This window comes from Anser cygnoides, chromosome 17 (genome assembly GCF_040182565.1).
Source record: "Anser cygnoides isolate HZ-2024a breed goose chromosome 17, Taihu_goose_T2T_genome, whole genome shotgun sequence".
Classification (NCBI taxonomy): domain Eukaryota; kingdom Metazoa; phylum Chordata; class Aves; order Anseriformes; family Anatidae; genus Anser; species Anser cygnoides.
In genome coordinates this window covers 2,672,452-2,693,856 of record NC_089889.1, presented here as the reverse complement: position 1 = coordinate 2,693,856, position 21,405 = coordinate 2,672,452, and the positions used below count along the sequence as shown (strand labels likewise).

General features: G+C 40.5%; 1 protein-coding gene across 6 annotated transcripts in view; it reads right to left on the bottom strand.

The window, feature by feature from the left end:
• CLIP1 (CAP-Gly domain containing linker protein 1) overlaps positions 1 to 21,405 on the bottom strand; it is a 66,984-nt gene that overhangs the window by 44,513 nt on the left and 1,066 nt on the right. For all 6 annotated transcript variants that reach the window (XM_048073727.2, XM_048073728.2, XM_048073737.2 and 3 more), the window contains exons 2-3: positions 10,246 to 10,441; positions 9,216 to 9,784 (exon numbers count right to left, since the gene is read on the bottom strand). In XM_048073727.2, the coding sequence (XP_047929684.2) occupies positions 9,216 to 9,784; positions 10,246 to 10,339 (663 nt within the window). In that variant the 5' untranslated portion in view covers positions 10,340 to 10,441. The remainder of the gene's footprint in view (positions 1 to 9,215; positions 9,785 to 10,245; positions 10,442 to 21,405) is intronic.

Here is a 21,405-nt window from a genome sequence, read left to right as displayed (position 1 = left end):
TCCCAGAGACAGGGAAAAATGGTTGTAGGCTTTTCCCACCAACTCAAACTGGAAATAAACCTCTCAGCACATTGAGCCAGCTCTAGGAAAACACGGGTTAACCTTGGGTGCGGAACACGCATTCCTTCTTGGTTCATACCTTGGCCCTGCTCACCTTCCACTCTCAGGTAAAAAAATGTAGGCACTGATTTGGAAGATACGGCATCCAGCTCCCCGCAGGGAGGTGATCCGGAAGAAGAGCCCTGGCAAGGGCTGGTCCTGGCTGGAGCTGCTGCAGCGGGCACGGGGGACGCGCACGGGACCCCAGCCCATGGGCCGGTGGGAGGGCACACGAGGAGGAATTCATGTCCCGGGAACATATGGGGATGCGCAGTGTGAGATCCCAGGAGAAGAGCCATGTGACCGGTCTTGTAACCATGGTACCAGGCTTATTTTAAAACAAGACGCAAGGAAGAATGCCAAAGATTTTTTTTTTCCCCCAAACCCAATCAAGCGTCTTTGAATCGCCAGCTACTACAATTCTGGCTTCTGCAAACACTGACATGTTTATCCTTACCGATAGTAGGAATCGGAGTACACCATGGCAGTGAAGTGCTAACGGCGTTGATGAAGCTATCTGCGGTTTTGCTCAGTTTTAAGCAAAAGCTTTCCAAGTCTTTGGTTTTAGAGACAGGGTCAGCACAAGTTTCTAAAAGCTATATGGAAAACTGGAGCATCAGTACCAAGAAGGCAGTTTGCCGTGACCTTCATTCATTCTAACTCAGGTCACGAAATAATGGAGCTGAGCAAAGAACTGCCAGACCTCTTTTTAAAATGTGATCACGCTCAGAATAGGCAAGCTGTAAAACACAAAGCACTAATATACCAGAGTATCTAGGTTAGGCTAGCAGTCACGGCAAGGTGAGGGAATTTGTTTGGAATTCACCACTGTTATGTCAAACACATGGAAACAGCGAGTAAGTCCCATTTATCACATTCTAACTAAGCTCACCTTAAGTTGCTGCCATGAAAAGAGAAGTAATAGAACAGGTTTGTAAACCTGAAGCAGTTAAAAACTTCAAAAACTTCCTGATGAAAGCACTTTGGGATGAGCATGTCAGACTTTGTGAGAGCATTTGTAGAGCTGCATTTCCAGACAAGTAGAAGGAGGAAACAAATAAAGCAGTATAATCCAGAAGAAAAAAAAAAAAGAGAGAGATGGTCTAAAAACTGAGACCACGTTTACTGGAAAACACAAATCTCTTTGAAAAGAGGATATCCACTTCTGAAACTTTGTCCATAAAACTGTATCATTTACTCATGCTGGATGAGCAGAGTGGAAAAGCTCTGCCTCCTTTGAGCCTGAGGACTTATTTATGGTGAAAAAGCCTCACTTGGATATTTCCGTGTCTGTGACAGAGGCTGGGCATCTCCAGAAGCACTCAAACCCCTAAACTCAACACCTGACAAAGCAAAAAGCACCCAGGCTCACAAACACATTTGAAAAACCTGGGATCCACTACTCAGAATCGTCTTTCAGCTGTTCCTCAAACTTTAGAGGAAGCATTTCCAGCTGGCAGAAGCAATTGCATTTAATTGAATCTTTCACCCACACGTTCCCTCTCAGAGGGAACCACCAGGTCATCTCCTCTGGTTCTCCCGAAACAGGTCTTTACATTTCATCCGCTTACATCTGTAATGAACCCTGTAACAGCACTGAACTAAGCTGGACGTGTTGATGTTTTTAGATCAGGGCTGATAACCATAAGAAAGCATACTTCCACTGGCAGCTTATTTTCATAGTTAATCGCTCCATTATTAAAAACATATTTAAATTTGAAATAAAACAAATTTGATTGTGGCTTCTAGCCACTGACTCGCATCATGCTTTCATCTGTAAGGCTGCAGAGCTCTCCTGCAACCAGCATTCACCACGCGAGAACACGCACTGTAAGCAAGCCACCTCAACTTTTGCCTTCATAGATAAAACAGATTGAGTTCTCCAAATCTGTTATTGCAAGCTACGTTCTCCAGCCTGAGTCTTTTTGCAGCTGTGTTCTGAAGCCTCTCCAATGTTCCCAACATGCTTTTCAAAACACAAAGGCTGTAGCTTTACACAGTGTCCTAGAAGCAACCAGAAGCACGGTCAGCCCTGCTTAGAAGAGGACCACATATTCTCACCGGTTCTTCTGCCACAGCATCGAACCACAAACTCCTTTTCAGCACCTTTGGCTCCTGGATCTTCCAGAGCTGCTGTCCCCTCCAGGACACAGCTTTCCGTGGCTGTGACACACCTTATCCTCTCCTTATGCTTACACACGCTGCCATCGAATGCAAAATGCAACCAACAGCTCGGGCTGTGGGGCTGAAATGCCGAGTCCCTCTGGACTGCTCCACACATTGTTATTTACCCCTCTGACCATCCAGAGGTTTAATTGGGATGGATTTACAATTACTTCCAGAGCGAGGATCAATGCACTGAACAGCACTGACACTACATCAGCTCAGAGAAAGAACTTGCTGGTGACCATATCCACTGGTCCCACTCGGGGCGGGCAGGTACCACCACTCGCCCAGTTCTCAAATACAGCAGCAGAAGTGAAGTACAATGCTAAGTTGGAAGTCGGATTGTCCGATACTACTCAGAATTAAAGAAAGGCAAACAACCATCACAAAATATCATCCACCTTTCTCCATTAAAACTAGAGTTTCAAAGAAGGAGGTTTACATGATCATACTGAAGTTTACATGTCTAACAAAGCTGCCACGTTTCAGCTTGTCAACATCTGGTTCCTCTGTCATGCCTCCCCTTCCCCCTTTTTTGCCTGATATTGGACAGTTTAGCTTCTGCTTTTCCAGATCATCCTTTTTCTTTTTCAAAATATCTGCATAACATCAGGCACTTGATCAAGGCACAACTGGAAGAGTGCTGGAGTACCTACCAGACTTTAAACCTACTTCTGTGACTCAGATCTTTCAAACCAGCAATTCTGTGAATAGCAGGATTAACGATGTTGCTTTTCCTGTGGCACTGGATATCATGCTCGAGTGACTGCTATCTAAAAATGTAAGAGTGACTACAGCTGCTTCCATTTGATGAGGACAGCATTTAGACAAGACCTTGCTCATGCATATTCTCTGACGTGCAAAAATCTGTGAAGGTACAGCGAAGCTCCAAAAAACTTGATTATCTGTTTTCATGAAACTTGTAAGAAGTTTTTTTGAAACTTCTACTTTTCTATCAAATTTGGTTGTAGATAGGTAACGTTCAAAATCAAGGCCAAAACAGACGACAGAGCTAATGTGCAATAAGACGCTCACACGGACAGGGAGTTATCACACAACCCTCCACTGCCAGAAGAAACCAATTTAATAATTAAACGTTATCTGCTCTCGAGGCTCAATTCCTGCAGCCCAGTTATTCACAAAGGAAGTAATATAAAAACCTAACAAGCATTTGCATACTACAAAAGCCACCTGTGAATTCACCACCACAAAAAAAGCAAAGGCCAAGACTCCAGTAAGTGAATAAATAAACTGTTCCTTCGCCCATCCTGTGCAGGAATGACCAAGGACAACATGTTCCTGGATGTCACTCCTTGGGGAAGGCAGGGGAGGGGAAGGGAGACAGAGCCCACACGCACAAAAAGTTCAGCCTTGCACAAACAAACCCTTACCACGACCGTGGGAAGTCGCCTGTTACGGCCGTTTGGTCACAGTAACTCACTTGCAATGTAGTTAAATAAGGAGCTGCCAAAACCAAAGGACTCGCGATTAGACATGACTTGGCACCGTGCTGCACCGATGACATAAATTCAACATCTTATTCACCCATAAGCAGACAGGTAATGACACGTCCTGAACATTGCTTAAAGGTAGCACAAAAGGAAAGCTGCAGAGAAATTTTGTTCAGAGAAAAATCGCCAAGACAATGAATTACAGACAGGCTTTACATGCCCTCTGTCCTTCAGCTATATTCTCATAAGCATATTCCATGCTGCGGCAGCCATTTCACAAACTAATCTACATCATAGATGTATACTTTACAATAGCTAAAATACTATGTCTCAACGTACATCCATAAATATAAGGATCCCTTATTCTTAACTTAACATGACAAAGCCATCTAAACACCTTAGAGTTAACTCAGCTCCAGGATAAGGCAAAAACCTGGCGGAGCAGCTAGGCATGCCGTGCATCTGCAATCACAAGTGAGGTTCAGCAAGGGACAGCCACAGTAAGCGTGCAACAACTGCACGTCCGTAACTTCCAAATCTTTCTTCCTGTTCTATCCTCTGAGGCATTATGGCAAGATGGTTTTGCACTGCTCTGACTGTAACAGTGCAAATGAATATTTGCTTTTCTAACAGTTAAATACGGGCCTATTTTAGATTTTTAAATAGACTAAACACAGAAGAGAATTTTCTATTCAGAATGTTACACAAGCTAGAAAACGGAAAACTTAAAAATATCACATTAGCACTGCAGGATTGTTTTTAAAGGGAGAAACTTCTCCCTACATGTGAAATCTTTTCCCCTTTAAGAGCGCTGGAGTTAATCAGTTGGCAGCCTTACGTGATGTTTACTTGAAGATAAGTTACATGGGTGGAAACAAACCTGACAATAATCTCCTATCGGTCTCTGCAACACTAAGGAACTTCATAAGAAATATCTAAGCGAGAAATAACTTACAGTGAACGCTATAAAACAGACACAATAAAAAGAAATTAGATGTTATTCATGCGTAGAGAATAACTTTGCAAAAAGGCCCCCTCAGCAGACACCAAACAATCCAGTTTGTAGCCTTTTGTGAAGGAACATATGGACAGAGGCCCGAGTCGCAGCTTTCCAGCTCAGCTCCAGAAGCATCAGATTTGGCAGACCACGATGAAGCTGTAACCGGTCAAATGAATGAAAGCACTTTAATCCTTTGAGAAGGCTAAGGCCCTTTAGGTTGATAAGATGTTTATTTATTTATTTATTTACAATTACAGCATCTGGTCCATCCAGGAAAGAAAGCCTAAGATGCTCTCAAAGCTGCTTTAACCTTCAGGAGGTGCAACAATCGTCCCACAGAGCGGGTTTCCCCGTTTTATTTCAATGGGTTGGTTTTTGGTTTTCTTTGTTTGTTTGTTTAAAACCAACTTTGCATTGGGCTCTTATATCATAAGTGTTCGCAATGCCAGGGCAAACAGCTTCTCTGGCTGCAGCTGGAGCAGGAAACAGAAACCAGCTGAGCCTGACAGCAATTTGTTTACGGAATCAGTTCGCAGCTAGGCCTTTTCTTTCCCCACCTGGTTTACTACCTGGTGACAACACTTCCACCGGCACAAGAAGGGAGCAGACAAGAGAGGTCAGGACCACACTCTGCACAGGAATTCCTATTTATACGAGCTTTAAAACACTACAACTGCAGCCTCATTTTCAGTAGGCAAGTCAGCTCTAGCTGTGTTAAACTTTGGACTGCGCTGCCATTAACCCCATAGAGGCTGGACCGATGCAACGAAGTGCGGAAGTGTGGATTTCCCCTACAACATTTCCTATGTTACAGCAACCCCCAAATATGAGATCAGGCTGCCCAGAGTTAATGTCCTCTCTCTAACAACTAAATCACATCCAGATTCTAGAACATATTTTAGATGTTAAGAGTGGAAATTATGGTTAAGACAGAGCTATTTAATTATGCTTTGCATTAATAGCTTTTCCTTTGATTCAGCTATTTTTTCCGTAAGTTATACATCAATACGACAAATGAGAAGTTGAATAACAATCAGCTACGTATCAGAAACCACAGTGCTTTAAATATGTACCTTATCTCCCCATTTTTTCAACATTTCTACATATTAACATAAAGTATTTCATAATACTTGTTAGTGAAAGGAAAACTACTGCTCAGCTTTGAGTCATCTAGGCAATTAAGTGCAGGCTTGGTGAGTTTGGCTCAGATTTGGCTGGGATCTGAAGATTTCCAAGCCAGCAGAGAGCTTGTGTGCTCTTCTGACCTAATCCTCCCTGAGGAGTAAATTATAGAAATCTAAGGGATGTCTCCTCCTGCTGCGGAACATCCTTTTTGGGGTTTACTGCTTCAGCTCGTGTATTCACTCAACTTAGTTTGATTTGCTTTTGTTTTGCTTTGACTCCTCCAGAATCTCGGGGAAGAGAAATAAAAAAACACAGCAACTTGACTCAGCTGACATCTATACCTTTAAACACTGCCTGTTTTGATGTTAAGGAAACTTTTATTTATTTATTTTAAAGCCAGGTCTCTTGGAAAAATGTGTTTTGTCCCCTGGAAAAGCAAGCCTGCACATCCATGTAAAGCTTTGCCTCCCAAATCTTTTCATCTCCACATGTATTGCTTGTTCAGCCCAACCTAACACGGAACACTCCAAGCTGGCAAGCATTCGAGAATACGTAGGTGATCGCCCCACAACTCCACTTGTTTTCTACTGGGGAATTTCCTTTCCCTGACAACCATCTGATTGAGCACCCCAAACAGTTTGTGTGTCACCACTCTTCTTCCTAATGGTATTTGAATTAGGGAAAGATCCTTTACGACTCCTTTCTTTCTACCTAAGTAAAGCAGAAATAGATACCTAGCACTGGAAACTTCCTCTATTACTAAATCTCTTGGTATTTTTAAAGCCATATCAGTTTTCCCATAGAAGTTTGGGAGCAACTCTAAATATGGGACCGTGTAGGATTAGGGAATTCTAACTAAGTGCACCAAAGACTGGTGAAACAAATGGAGACATCAAAGGAATGAGGAAATAAACTTAAGACGTTTTTTCTATCCACACAAAACAACAAACACCATGCGCTAGAGCCTTAATCAGCTCGTCAGGATCTCTTTGCACACACAGCCTTTAACCAAGCTACCTCATCCCAACACCTCTGGCTATGAACACTTGATGCAGCAGCTTGTTGTAGCACAAAGCAAAAGCAATCGTGAAGAGTTTACAGCTTCTCTTCTTCCAGGGCAACAGGACTAACATTTCAGTAGGAACCGAAAAATGTTCCAACAAAGCTTAGCTGCTGGGAAATGCTAATTTGTCAAGCCTGAAATGCTTTGAACACAGCATTTCAGGTTCAGCAAGCCCCGGTCAACTTTTTTGTAATGCAGAAAACGCGGAGGAGAGATGTGAATTGGTAAATGCATTTCTCTGGCACTTAAACATCTGCCAGAATGGCCTCTTGTTTCTTGATAACCCAGATGGGGCAGAAAAAAAAAAAAAAACAAAAAAAAAACTATCATTTAGCTTTTATTGCTGAAGGTACCATTGAGAACCAGTCAGTTCCTAACTAAAAATTCCTATTAAATACATTTAAAAATCAAAGTTAGAGGAAAAAAATTACCAGATTGAAATACTCCAGGGCTACACCCCCCACCCTAGATCACACACAAAGATCAACAAAGTTGAGCCACATCTGAAGTCCATTCTAGAATGTAATCTTAGCTAATGAGCTGTGCCTTACCCATATATGAATTTGCCCTTGAGGACATACTTTTCCAGTTAAGTATTTTAATAAGACTCCCAAATGAGCTTTTGTCTATCATGAATTCATTGTTCTGCTGAACTGCAATCCTGCACTGCTGGAGGCTCACTGTTTTCAAGCTGCAATTCTCAGCAGTTGTTTTCCCCACGTATCTAATCAGCACGGCATAGATATTACTAAGAACCTCCACTGAGTATCCAGTAGCAGTCAGTGCAAGCAGTGAGGAACGGGGGCAGCATTTAGACGGTACCAGCAGCGCGGCCAGACCGCAGCGTCTCAGGGCTCGGAGGGGAAATCCTGTGCTGAGGTGGGAAGTACAAACGCCATCAAGCCTCTCACCTTGTGTCACATTACTTAAAAGCTCCTGCTGCCAGTATAAATGAAAAACAAATGACGTGCCACAGAGCGGTCCGGTTGCAATCGTACCACTGCTGGAGACGGATCGCCAAGGCAAGCCACGGTAAGTGACAGGCAGGTCTTTCAGAGTAACTGGTGCTCTGAGGACGGCTTCCAGCAATTCCTCACTAACTGTCCAATTCGACAGTCCAGGAAGGAGTTCAGTGGCAAGGAAAAAAAAAAAAAACCTAGTGGATGAATGGATTATTCAGCCAACTTTTTTATTATTCCCACTGATCTGGAGATTTAAGACATTTATATTTGAATTATTAGGAGGAATTAGCAGAGCCTAGGATGTACTAAAAAAGATTAGCCCAGGATCAAAAATTTCATCTTTCTTAATACCAAAACATGAATATTTACAAAAAAAAAAAAACAAAACAGGAAGGGTTAAAAGCCAGCAGACAAGAATCTTGTCCATTTAACATTCATATTGCTGTGCACACTGTCTAACACTGGCATGTAAATTACATATATGCATCGCTGTCATGCTGTGCTAGGAACCTCAAACTACCATTTGATGATTCAACAGGAAGACTTAAGGCAAACAGGAAGTAGAGAGGACGAAATACTAAGTTTAATCTGTTCTACTTAACAAACAGAATTTGGGACCTTACTAGCGTCAAGCCATGGCTGTTATGGTAAATCTTCATTCCCGTTGCCTTTACAAGAAAACACATACCAGCCCACATAATACTGATCCAAACATGAAAGGTACAGAATACTATTATTAAAAAAAAAAAAAAAGTTTAACAAAACTTAGCTCCCTTTTAAAAGGATGACAGCGATCCATCAGCAGAAGCATTTATGGTTCTGAATTTATGAAGGGCAGCCAAGTAACATGGCACATCACCAACAGACCACGTAAATCCTGGGTGATCAGTGGCATTATGTGACTACTTCTGTCGCTGCCTATCACTACTCAAGGGAACAATCAATTACTGAACTGTTAGCTTTCTAAAGATACAGCCCTGAATAGGGAAAAAGATGCATGGAAATCTCACAAGCTCAGATTTTATTTAGTAGGACTGCAGTTCTCGCAGTTCTGGAAAGACAAACTATGTATAGGTTAATAAAAACATTTGGTCTTGAGCAAACACTGGCAAAACATAACAAAATAAACATTGCCAAATTAACCGTTTTGTCTTGGCACTGCAAAGACCTCCCTATAATATGCAAAACTGCATGGGAACAGCTTGGCTACAGAAGACACTCAATGAAAAGAAAGCTAGAGCATGAATTTACATTATCTGAATCAAGAAAACAGTAGAGAAGTTCTGAGTCTTAAGAGAAGTTACAATTCATCAATCAAAAAAGACTCCGAAGCTGCACGGAAATCTTACCAGAACTCGATCTCCAATTTTGAGCTCCCTTTCTCCTTTCTTTAGTGATCCAGCTTCAGAAAGATTTGATATAGATTCACTTGCAGTTTTTGAAAGATTGCTAATCTGAGAAGGAGTTGAATGTTCCTTAGCAGCAAGTGCTGTTTTTTGTGGAATTCCTGACGGGGGAAGCGCAGCAGGGGACGAAGACACCACGCTAGCAGTCGATGTGGAAGTTGGTGATGTAGCTCTAGATGCATGAGCTGCCTGAGTACCATTGGCTTCATCTTCTGTCAGCACTTTTCTTGTCAATTTCGATGGTCTTGTAAATATTCCCCTCAAGGGTTCACACTGGAAATAACGAACTCCAGCCACAGAGCCATCATTCTTACCAATTGATTCATCTAGAACAATCCCTGCCCATTGTCCTGGCGCAAACTGTGTTTCACCAAGAAACTGAATAAAGCCAGGTTTATTTCCATTGACCCAAACACGTTCCCCAACTCTGAAATCATCCACAAACTCGTCATGCGCGTCTGCAGTGGTTGTACTTGCGGGCTTTTCACTGGAAGCTGCTTTTTCTGCTGGAGCTGGAATCAAGCACAAAGAGAAAGCAACAGGAATCAAACACACTAATATTCCAGGAAGCATCATTACATAGTTTGAAAGTAATGAGCATTTGGAAAAGCATTATTTCTAAGAGGAAGAGCACAATTCCAAATTTTCTTAATTATGAAAATACAGTAGTCTCTGGAATACAGTAATTTAGAATCTAAGGACAGAGACACTGAAAGCATTTAATATAAACTACAAACTTCACAAGATTTTTACTAAAACCAATTAAAAACAGTTTGTTTTGAACCAAGATGGCGTTCAATTAGTATATTTAATTTTTTGCATGTTTTACACATCATTTTTGTTACATCAGAAATACAAGCAAAAGTGTTTTAGTGTAAATAGTAAAAGTAGTGTATGCTCATAGCTTTTAGAAGATTTTTTTTTTGGTAAGAGATGAAAAAGAGAAAAGTTAAGATATTTAAATATTCTTTACCAGGTGCAACAGATGCAGGTGTTTTCAGTAATGTACCCCCATGCTTGATGGTCTTTGAAGGAGCCTTAAGTCCACTTGGTTTTAACATACTCATCTTTCTGTGATATCAGAGTTAATCCTCTTCGTCTACAGCAACTACCTTTTTCCAAACATGGATACAATATATTATTCTCTGTCTTCCAACTCTGGAGTAAACCTGTACAGAAAAACATTAGGCATGAAACAAAATCAGTATTGGAACTCCTGCAGCATAAAGTACTATGCATACACACACAGAGCCTGTATACGAAACGCATGCTAAATCCACCTCACAGTAACAAGCAGCAGCATTTCCCAGGATAGCAATTCCAAGCCTTCAATTTATTCAGAAGTTATTTCCTATTAAAAGACACCAATCTGAACCTAAAGCATCAAAATAACTCACTTCACTGAATGCTGCTGTATTCATGTTGAGCCTTAAACTCGAAGGCTATTTTAAGAAAAACAAAGCCCTTAACAGCATTACTAACAACATTACGCACAGATATAACCGCTCTGCACACCCTACTGTTTTCAGTCACATTTTTCAAGTGTTGCAATATCCCAACAAAAATAACTCGAGACTGGAGAATTAGCTGCAAGAGAAATCAAGAGAATGGGGAAATTTAGGATAAAAAGAACAAAGTCTTAAAAGAGATTGGAACTGAAAAGCTAAGACTGATCAACAGAGTTAAACGATGGCAACTGTGAAGTAAACATCCACCTCAGCAATGTGGGAATCGCGTGTCCGAGATCACAAGACAGTTCGCTCAGTCCCCAGCAGTGCCCCAGCTCCGCACTGGAAAGAGGAGCGGGGCCCTGCTCCTCCCTGAGCTGCTCGGACCAGCGCTGCTCTGACCGGCACGCCAGCTACGACTTTCAGGAACTGTGCCGTGAGGTTTTTGCCACAGAAGGCATCTTCCTTCTGATTACAAAAGCTTTAGAAAGGCTTTTTCGTCTATAACGTGAATTAAAACCAAACTGTAAGCTGACTGGTCTCCCCCCACCATCAAAAGCATAAACTGGTCTGCACGAACACAGCCGGGATATTTGCTGAGCCTTATATTTAGGGCACTGACAGACCAGCTATGCTCCCCTGAAAAACAACACACATGTAAACAAAAACCTGGACAAAAAAAAAAGTAAGCAGACATGTAGCAACAGACTGCTTGCTCAACTGTTTTGTTTGCTCAGGACACGACAAACAGGAGCCAGCTCTCCGTCCTGCCATTCACGTGGCGTTTTGGCACCCGTCAGTACACATGCACAGGCAAAAAGCTGCCCAACTGCAGGCTCCCCAAACCCTCACCAGCAATGCCCAGGTGTGCATGCTGGTAAGTTTCAAGGCAAGAGAAACCCTAGTGAGGACAGAGAATATTGTAGTACAGGAATAAAAGCTAAAGAGAAAAGTCTTTTAACTACCAGGATAAGTTTTACCCTTCCTGCATGATTAACAGCCAGCACATTAGTGTTCCTAAAAATCAATTCACCATGGGAAAGAAAAAAAAAAAAAGAGAAAGTATCCATCATGCTGCTTTGTGAACCTAAATAGCAAAGTGAAACGTTTCTTCGGCTATTTCAAGATTGGCTATGCCAAAATCAAGTCATTTTCTAAGTCTGCAACAATGTTATACTTTAAAAAGTTTTAATTACTGCCTTGACTGCACGGTGTTTGTCTACAGTTTAAGTTATACTCCATGAAAACTCCAAGCAGCACTGTGCAGGTTGCTGAGCATTTTTTCTAGCACTGCCAGAAGCATGTCGGTCACCCATCTGCAGAGTTATGACTACCAAAGTGAAAAAGTTCTCCATTGTTTTTGCCTGCCGTACGCCAGTTCACTATTAACTTCTAAGTGGGAGTATGAAAGCAGAGTTAGCTCTCTAAAATCAAAGCAGAGGGACAGATGTGAAAATGTGACAAAGCTATGAAACGACTGAGGGGCACACAGCTATACAGAGGCACAGGAGCATGTCAGATGTCCCTCTGGGCACAGCAGAAACACTTGTTTTTTTCCTCTTACTACATACCTATCTTCCCCGCTTAATCTGCGTGCATCAGATTTCTTCATATTTTCATGCTTTTCTCTCTCACGTACATGCTGACTATTCTTCCTCATCCCTATTCCCTCCCCTCCGATGCCAGGATCTCCACGCCTGCTTCATTATTTTTTTCCTCAACCCATCAGAATTCACAAAACAGGAAAACTCTACGCAATAAGGATGGACTTGGTACAAACACAGAAATGCAGGAGTTATCAAGGTCAGTTCTTTTTAGTTCAAAGCCCTCTTTGACAGTGTCAAACACAACGTTTACGGGAATTCAACCACCTCGCTTGGATCAGAAGCAAGTTTCCCTAAGAAAGACCTCCTTCTAAAAGCAGGACACTAGAAGCGTGCTTACAGTATTCTGTCACTGTTTTCCACATGTTACCATTTCTGTTTTTGTTTGTTTGTTTTCCTCTTCTTTCCCCAAACCCCATTCCAGTACCACTCAGTTAGTAACCACCTGTATCGTGCAAGGATAGGAATATTAAAAGAATAAAACACACTAAAACACCCCCAAAAATTACATCTTGCCAGTTAATAATTATTTATTAATAGATGTTTAACAAGCCTTTGGCCAACAGAAAGCTAGAACCTTCTGATATTGCATTTCCTGGCTCAAGGTGCTCATTCATATTTTAATCCTGCTCTCCACAGTCAGAGGTTATGTATTTGCTGTGTCATTTGCCTTTTTCAATGCATGAGCCTTCAACTAGGCCAGAAGTAACACAATCCCTTGTGCCCTGGTTTCAGTGTTCCTGAAATTGTAGCTTAATGCAACAAACTGCTAAAATATAGGTAAAACATTCTGGCAATTTAGCGCCTTATTGCAATAGGGAAAATGCAACTTTGAGTCTTACAAAGAGGCAGGACCTTGATACTTCCTAATAGAATTCACAAAACACTGAAAGCACAAGTTTCTAATGAGTGATTTTAGGCACTTCCTAACAGGCTTCACATGTCAATTACCTCATTTTAGTTCTCATACGAGAGGGCAGCTAGCTGCCTGTCTTGATTTGTTCGCGTCCCTTCTCTGAATCTTTCTCAGTTCTCCTGAAAAGAATCTTTATAACAAATAGGCAGTAACATCAACTGCACGTTTCTCAAAAGATCATATCAGGAACCTACGGAAATGCCCAGAAAGCCTGATAATGTGCACTGCTTCAGTGTTCAGAAAGTCACACATTTTACTAACGCTGCTTTTGGGAGCAAGGAGAAGATTTTAAACACAAGCTTTGCACTTGTGCTGCTACTGGGAAAAATACACGATTTCATATCGTGTGACAGTGCATTACATTCTCAAATGAAATGCAACTTTTTTTTTGCATTGACTACTACAAGCTCTCAAATGCAGACATGAATCCTTGCATTGGCCCTTTTAGCCAATTAATAATATCCTTATTTTTCTTAGTTCTCTTTCACAGACCTTGAACTAATCCACAAGAAACAAGTTTAAAACCATTGATTCAAGAAAATAAAACCTATCACTCTGATAAGTAAATACGAACTATTTTGGCAAGCTGAGATTAAAAAAAAAAATAATAATAAACACAATACTGAATTAAAAAAAGCATTCGGCCAGACAGTTCCTGAAGCGACAGGCACTGTTGAAACACATATATGTCACTCAGTTGAGTGAGATGATTGTGATGTGCACTAAATACTACCTATGCTCTGGTTTCATGAGTGAAAAGATATCTAAAGACTCAAGTGCTAAAGTGACAGTAAGTAACAGAAGGGAGAAAATCATTACTCAGGGGAAAAAATAGACTAACTCAAGGCACTTCAGACTGAACTCCCAGAAGTTCAGACACCCAGAACTGCTAGTAGCTATAGAAAATGTAAACCAGAATATAAAAGGAGAGCAAGGCAAAGCACGTTTTCATTCATACATCATACAAACTGCTAATGAAGTATGCATGTGAAATGTAATTAAACCCGTTGATTTACAGTCAAGCTTTACCAATCACCTCAGAAAACATTTAAGCCTTAGCAAAAGATTTGATACCAAAAGCGCTGTTCCTGCTCTTAGCATTACCTCAAAGCAGAATACTTTCCAGCTATCAAAGAGGAATCACAATAATAAAACAGCTGCCCGCCATGGTTTCGTTCTAGAGTGTATTTTAACAACTAGCACTACAAAAAGAACTAAACGCACGATTAAATGCAAAAAAAAGGAGAAAAGATTTGAGTCTCAGCTCACTCCACTTAAGAACCCTAAAGTCACGACAAGAACGTAGCAGCCCAATTGTTCTTTAAGGGTAGCTGACATCTGACAGGCCTGCTGCCATCACCACGCTCTCCTTCCCTAGTTCCACATAGTGCCAACATTAAAAATATGATAAAACACTTAAACGATAAAACATTTGGAACTGTGACTTGACAGCGTAAGGAAGAATCACTTGCTAACATCACTACTCGTGACTACGGTGGCACAGACGCAGTGTTTCCATGGAGAGAAGCAAGTTGTCTGTCCATTTGGGGTGGAAACAAAGAGGACTTTCCAGAACAGAGCAGGAAAATGTTTGAACTGACTCGAAACAGACTGCGTAATCCCGGTCTTCCGCATGCAGACACATGCAGTCTGACTCTGTGCAGCGTACTTTGAGGCTGGAACACTACTCTCATGTGGTTTGTTTGTACGAGAAAGTGAAAATATTATTTTAAACAATGATCATCTGGTAGGGGTTGTGCATGAGTTCTCCAAAACATTTCAAATTAGAAAGATAATACTAACTCAGCTGATACCATTAAGAGACTAATACTGTAGCTTTTCAAAGCCAACACCTTTCTAAGTTCAGAAAGGAGGCCACTTCAACGTGTTAACTCTGTTAAGAATACTTTTTTTTTTGGCAAAATACATATAAACATCAAGACTAACAAATATGTTGTAAATATTCAAAAATGGTTGCATGGAGTAGATAATAGTGCTGAAGAGCTCCGAGGGCTATGTAAACAAAGAAGATCTTAAAAAAATTCTTACCATACCATGAAGAAAATATAGCATATAGGAAATAAATCAGACAACAGTTCCTGTAGAAAAGTGAAACAGAAAATATATTTTCAAAGACTGCCACAATCCAGAAGTCTCACTTTCCTAAGACAAATAAAAGATTACGAAAGATAAAAACGAAGCACTATTTTTGAAAAAGCAGCCTGAACAAGATTTCTTAACTATCTCTTTCACAGTCTTAATGTTCATGTCACTATTGCCAAGCTTTCAAAAGCTCATGAATCATTCCTCGAAAATCCCAACAATGGTTTAGAAAGAAAGTAACTTGGAATTTTGGAACCTGGTAAGTTTTCTTTTCTGGTCTGTGAGTTGCCTTAAGGACTCCAAGACCTCATGGTTACAAACACAACTCCCAACATTATGGCATTCTTAAAACAGAGTGCCAAAGACAAATAGTTTAAAGTATACAAGCATCTTCTGTATGATTCAGACCTAATTTTTATCACAGCTCTACAAGTTGTATTTGTGGTTTCCTAGGCTGCTATTACATTTCTGTAAAAACTGAGTATATGTAATTCCAAAAACACTCAAAATAATGCTTTACATTTCAGTTGAGAGGCTTTTGAAAATCATGCGCTATTTAAAAATACAACTATATCTTGGCCTTGAACAGAGTAAATGCCTTCACGTTGCACTGCTATTTGCTTCTTGCTACCTCTTTAAGAATCCTTCTCTCTGTGCAAGAACGTGCCAGCTCACAGTGGCCAACTTCTGAAAGGTTCGAGCAGGAATGAGATGAATTCAGCCACAGCAAGCCCACCAGCTAGCCAGCCTGGGACATATCCACCAATATCCTTCCTCAAGCAGTGCCGGATGATGTGGATAGAGCAGAGGGATATATTGCAGAAAGGAGCTTGGCTCACTCGCCCTCCCTAAATAGAATTTCCTATTGCCACCATCTTGTTTCGTTTCTAAGAAGGAATATAAAGTCTCCCACTACCATATATTAACAACTAAATTTCTTCTTCTTTTCTTTTTTAATTACAATGTCAGCACACCCAGAGCAGGCAAGCTGAGCCTTATCCCAGAACAATAACCTTCCTGCTCGAAACACCCTCTCTGCCAGGTTCTGGGTCCAATGGAGATATTTCATATTGGGCAACTAAAATCACTCAATCATCATCATGCAGTTCATCAAGTGCCGAATTACATTCACAATGAAGTAATCCCACAGTGCAAAATATCCATTATAAATGTTCCACCAAATTTCAAAGCCAGTTGTGAAACAATTACAAGTAGTTAAACCAACAAATGGATTTTGAAGCCTTCACGCATTAACTTTGCAGAACTTCACTCTTGTAATGAAGCAGCACACTTTGTATTCCTAGCCATTTATGGCTTAAATAAGACCATTTTGCAGCTATGAATTACATTAAGGTCTCTTTGAATTTAGCCACTGAAGCCAATTATTGAAACAGCAAGTGAAGTTATCTCTGAACCCACTGCTCATGACTTACTGCAAATTCGACATGCATTGTTCAGCTCCAAAGCATTTATTGAACGAGTAGCGCGTTCAGACTGAAACAAGCCAGAAAGAGCACGGCTTCAGTTTTATTTTGCCTCATAGAAACCATGGATTTTGATGTCAATTAAGCAAGTAACACGATGACCTGAAAATATTCTTCAGATACATCACTATAATAAAAGACACCAAAATAATACGCATCATTTAATTCAACGTTTATCATGCTACATGCCATCAGATCATATTTATTTGGCTTGCTGGATGCTCTGCTTACTGCCAGCATCACAATATATGGGCTGGTACATGCCTATCAAATCGGTACCTTGCACCCCACTTTGAAGGGTAGAAAAAATTATGCATTTAAAACTGAGTTAACAGTCTAGCTCAAAATATAATTTACTTCGGTCGCCATAAAAAATACAAAAAGTTGTGAAGTTTGCCCACTGGTATAATGCAGCTCTTTTATCAGTATCGTTGACTTGATGAACAGAACTTGAAACAAAGAGTTGCTGACAAATTACTCAACCAGAATCGTATCTGTGTGATCACCAGCAGAGATCCTGAAAAATGTTCCAACTCTATTTTAGAGAGCACGGGTTTACATAAACATTACTTAGTGTGCAGCAACCAGTATGTTCAGTGAGACACAGACAAGCAGAGGATATTCAAAACAATCCCAACACCGTAATGCAAACACTATGCCTTGTCATCACTCATCCCACTATCAGGCAACCACCACACCACGGTGTAAGGACATCCCCAGAAATAGCTCCTGGTTTTCTCTAACTTCAAAGAGCGAATCTCCGCTTCTTCAGTAACTCAGAAGAAATTCCTGTTTTCTTGTACCCTTAGAGGGACAGGGAAAGAACAAATTTTGCTGTTTGGGAATCAATACAAGTGCCCCACCACGCTGTCCTCGTTAAGAACATGGTTAATCTAGACCTCAACCAGCAATTTTTAAGTTGTTTCTTAACTGAGACAGGTAGGAGATGCTGCACTTCAAGATCACGGAGACAACCTGAACTGTTTTCTGTGTGAGTTCACAGATCTATAGTATATTCTGCACCAAAGACTTTTAGATTAACTTTCAACATCAGATCTTTTACAGCAGCCAGAACAAATCTCTGACTTTGAACCTGGTGGCTAATTTTGTCTAAATAAAATAGAGGGCAGGAGATTTATAAGAACATTTTCATTCCCAGATGTTTCACAGAAGTAGGCCAACAGGTGCAAGGGGCGCTTATGTTCAAATAGTTCTGAGTTTCTCCCAAAGACTTTAGACAAGACTGAATTTCTGAAGGAAAATAGAAAAGCCCAAATACTGCCCTCAGTACACTTGGCAGCAGCAGGCTATCAGTATGCACGCAGATAACGTCCAACTTGAATGCAGCAGTCAGGAAGGCAACCATCACAAGACACAAATCCACTAAAAAATTAGAGGGTTTTGGTGATATTGCTAAATAAGAGATATGGCAGTTCTCTGGAAAGTTCAGGGTCTTCATTCGCTGCATCCTGGATAAACAGGATTCTGGCTGCATATGCTTAGGAAAGGAAAAAGGCAGAGCAAATTCCTACAGCTAAGAAACTGTAGTAAGAACAAGGAGATGATTCAAATGAAAGATAGTAAGAGGCTTTGGACCTTGAACCACCAGTCAGACATTACAGTAACGCTGTGAGAAGCAGTTCATTCAAGCTTCTATGCTGCTTCTGTATTTTAATTCCGCATCAAGGACATTATAAGTCACCTCACCTTATCATTCCATAGCTGGCTATGCTTATTCAGGCTCCTCAGTGCCTTGAGATCCTCAGTAAAAATATACCATTGGAGCATGAAGACAGACTACTGAATATGAAGCAGAGATATGAGAGGATGTCTTTAACAGTAAAAAATTATTTTTGGCTAGCAATATGGTGAATAATTCTTTCTCAGTCTTTCTTGATCTATGTTGCTATTTCTAAACGCAGTCTGTTCAATTTTTTTGAAAGATACCCATCTTTCATTAACAAAGAAATAGCTAATAACTATTAAAAACCTTTTTTTTTAAAAAATCACAGAAAACGTGATGCAAATTCTAACACTTCCCAGTTGCCTCTGTACACACGCATTATAAAAATGTCACTGCTATAGTCTATTAAAAGATCAGAAAGCACATGATCCTTCTAAGCACACATCATTCTCTACAGAATGAGTCAAGGATTGAAAAGCAGAGAAAGCTTTCATCCAAGAAAGTAAATTATTACTACCTCTTCTGAGAGGTCTACTATCAATGCTTACTACCTTTTCTACATTTTTCCAGGGAAGTTTCTAACTGCCTTTGCCAAAACCCCCCATTTTGATAACAAGAAAAATAATTTGTTCAACTGTCAGCACCAGCTTCTCCCGATGATAACACACTTTAAACCGCCTGGGTAAGTGCATTCAGTCCACAGTAACAATTCGTTCTTTGGATATTAGAGCATAAAATTTAATGTATTCAGGATCTAACGTTTATGTGAAAGTTTGAGAAGGAAAATATTATCTCCTGTCGGCCTCAAAACCAAACACACATGAACTAAGACAAAGGGCTTCTAACTCATACAATCGCATCTGAAGCGGCTGAAACAAAGTGCTTCTTTTTATAGTGAGAATTTAATTTTGATAGACTTGGGTGAAAGCGTAACTGCTTCACACGCCTTGAAAACATCAAGTCAGCAATCCTTTTTTAGCTCTCCATGTTCTTAGCCTTTTAAATTAGCACCATGACTGCTATACGGCTGGCATATAATAAAGTAGAAGTACAAATACAGAACTTAGATAAATATTGCTCTGATTCAATGGATGCTGCTGCCAAGCAGAAAAGGAGACTGAGTCAGATAAGCTAATTCCATCAAATACTGAGTTTCTCCCTTTGCCTTGCAATTTCCCTTTAAAATATGCTAGAAATACAGACAGTAAGGTTATAAAGATCAGGAAAAGTGAACAGCTTTTAATGGTGTTTCTCCTAGAAACAGTAGAGTGAGGATGTTTCTCAAATTAGAGGAAGGTATGGTAGGTACCATTCACTGAAGAGTTTTCTAAGTTCCTACAAGCAGTTGAGCAGGACACTCCAGGTGGAAAACTGCTAGGCAGGTGCTAAGGTAGAGACTTGTACCGTCTGTTCTCAGACGCATCTTCTAAATCCTTTCCAGTATTTCTGAGGCCAGGAGCTAGATATCACACTGTGGGTATTTCTAAGGGTCAGTTGTACCATTCTAAGTCACGCGAGTGTAACATCGTGCGTATACAGGACAGACACATGGACAAGATTGTGGATGTTCAAAATCATCAGGGACACAGTGCTGCTGATAGAGCTGGCTTCAGTTCTGCTGGTCAAGAAGAACGAAATGGTTGCTCCCGCAGAAATTGGCATCTAGCTCTGGGCAGCTGAGATTACAGCTAATGCAGTATATAATTGCCTTTCATTAAATAACAAAACACCATCCATCTGAGGCATTTCTAAACATGCCAGTCCAATAAGGATTCCAATGCGTTACTTTTTATACTTGCCAGCAGAGCCAGTAGTCCCTAAGGAATGCCAAAAGATTAAACAAGAGCTGCATTCATTCATGGTCACCATGTTGAAACATTAGAAAACTTGCATTTAACATACAGAGTTAACATTTGACCTGACTGTTTTAGAGAGAGAAAGAAAGCGGTTTTGAAAAATTCTTCTGGCAAGACAGATCACTATTTCTTTTGAAGGAAGATCTATTTTGGAACATTCTCAGTCACTCCCCCCAAAAAACTTCAACGGAGCTAAAAGGATAAAGGGAGGAATACTAAGGGAATTATCCAATCTAGCCAAGATAAGTAAATAAAGGCTGTCCTGGGTATTCACATTCAGAAGATGATAAACAGATACAGCCTACAGATCAGACAGGAAATCTACAGGAGCTCTAGAAAGTCACTGTGACCAGCTCATATAGAGCACTGCTCCTTCTTACTGTATTGTCATGTGAAGAAAGAGATTATTTCTTATAATACACCTTTGTGATGATTCAAGACAGATGTTTTTCTCCTCCACGCTAGAAAGCTGAAAACTTCTGTTTAAAAAGAAACCACACAAATTATGTAAAACTATTTTTTTTGCCAAATAAAATATTCCTCTTGATTCCTACAGATGCAGACAGATGATGTCACATTTCCAAGGTTTTCTGCTTCAGCCAACGCAACCCTGTCCTTCCCCTTCCAACACACAAAGCTTCAGTGCACTTTGGTACGCATGGGAAATTTTCTGGCACATGTTAAGACTAGGTGGAAACAGAACCCTGGAACACCATAAGTTTTAAGCAGAGAACTAATAAACCTCTGCCCGCTTTCTAGTCATTTTGTGTGTATTCACTATGAAGAATGTCAGTCCCTGAATGGTCACACATTCCTTACGCTATGATACTTTGTTGTTAAGGGAGAAACAAAAAAAAGAAAGTTATTTACTTTTCCTCCACTTTCCTCCACTATTTAGCTTGCTATCTTGTTACACGTGGTAGCAGGTGCACACAGACACATGCCTAAGAAAATCACTCTGTCACTGCTAGTTTCAGACTTACACGCATACTTCCGCTCTTTAAAAAAAACTCTTTGCAAAGTATGAGGCATGAAAGC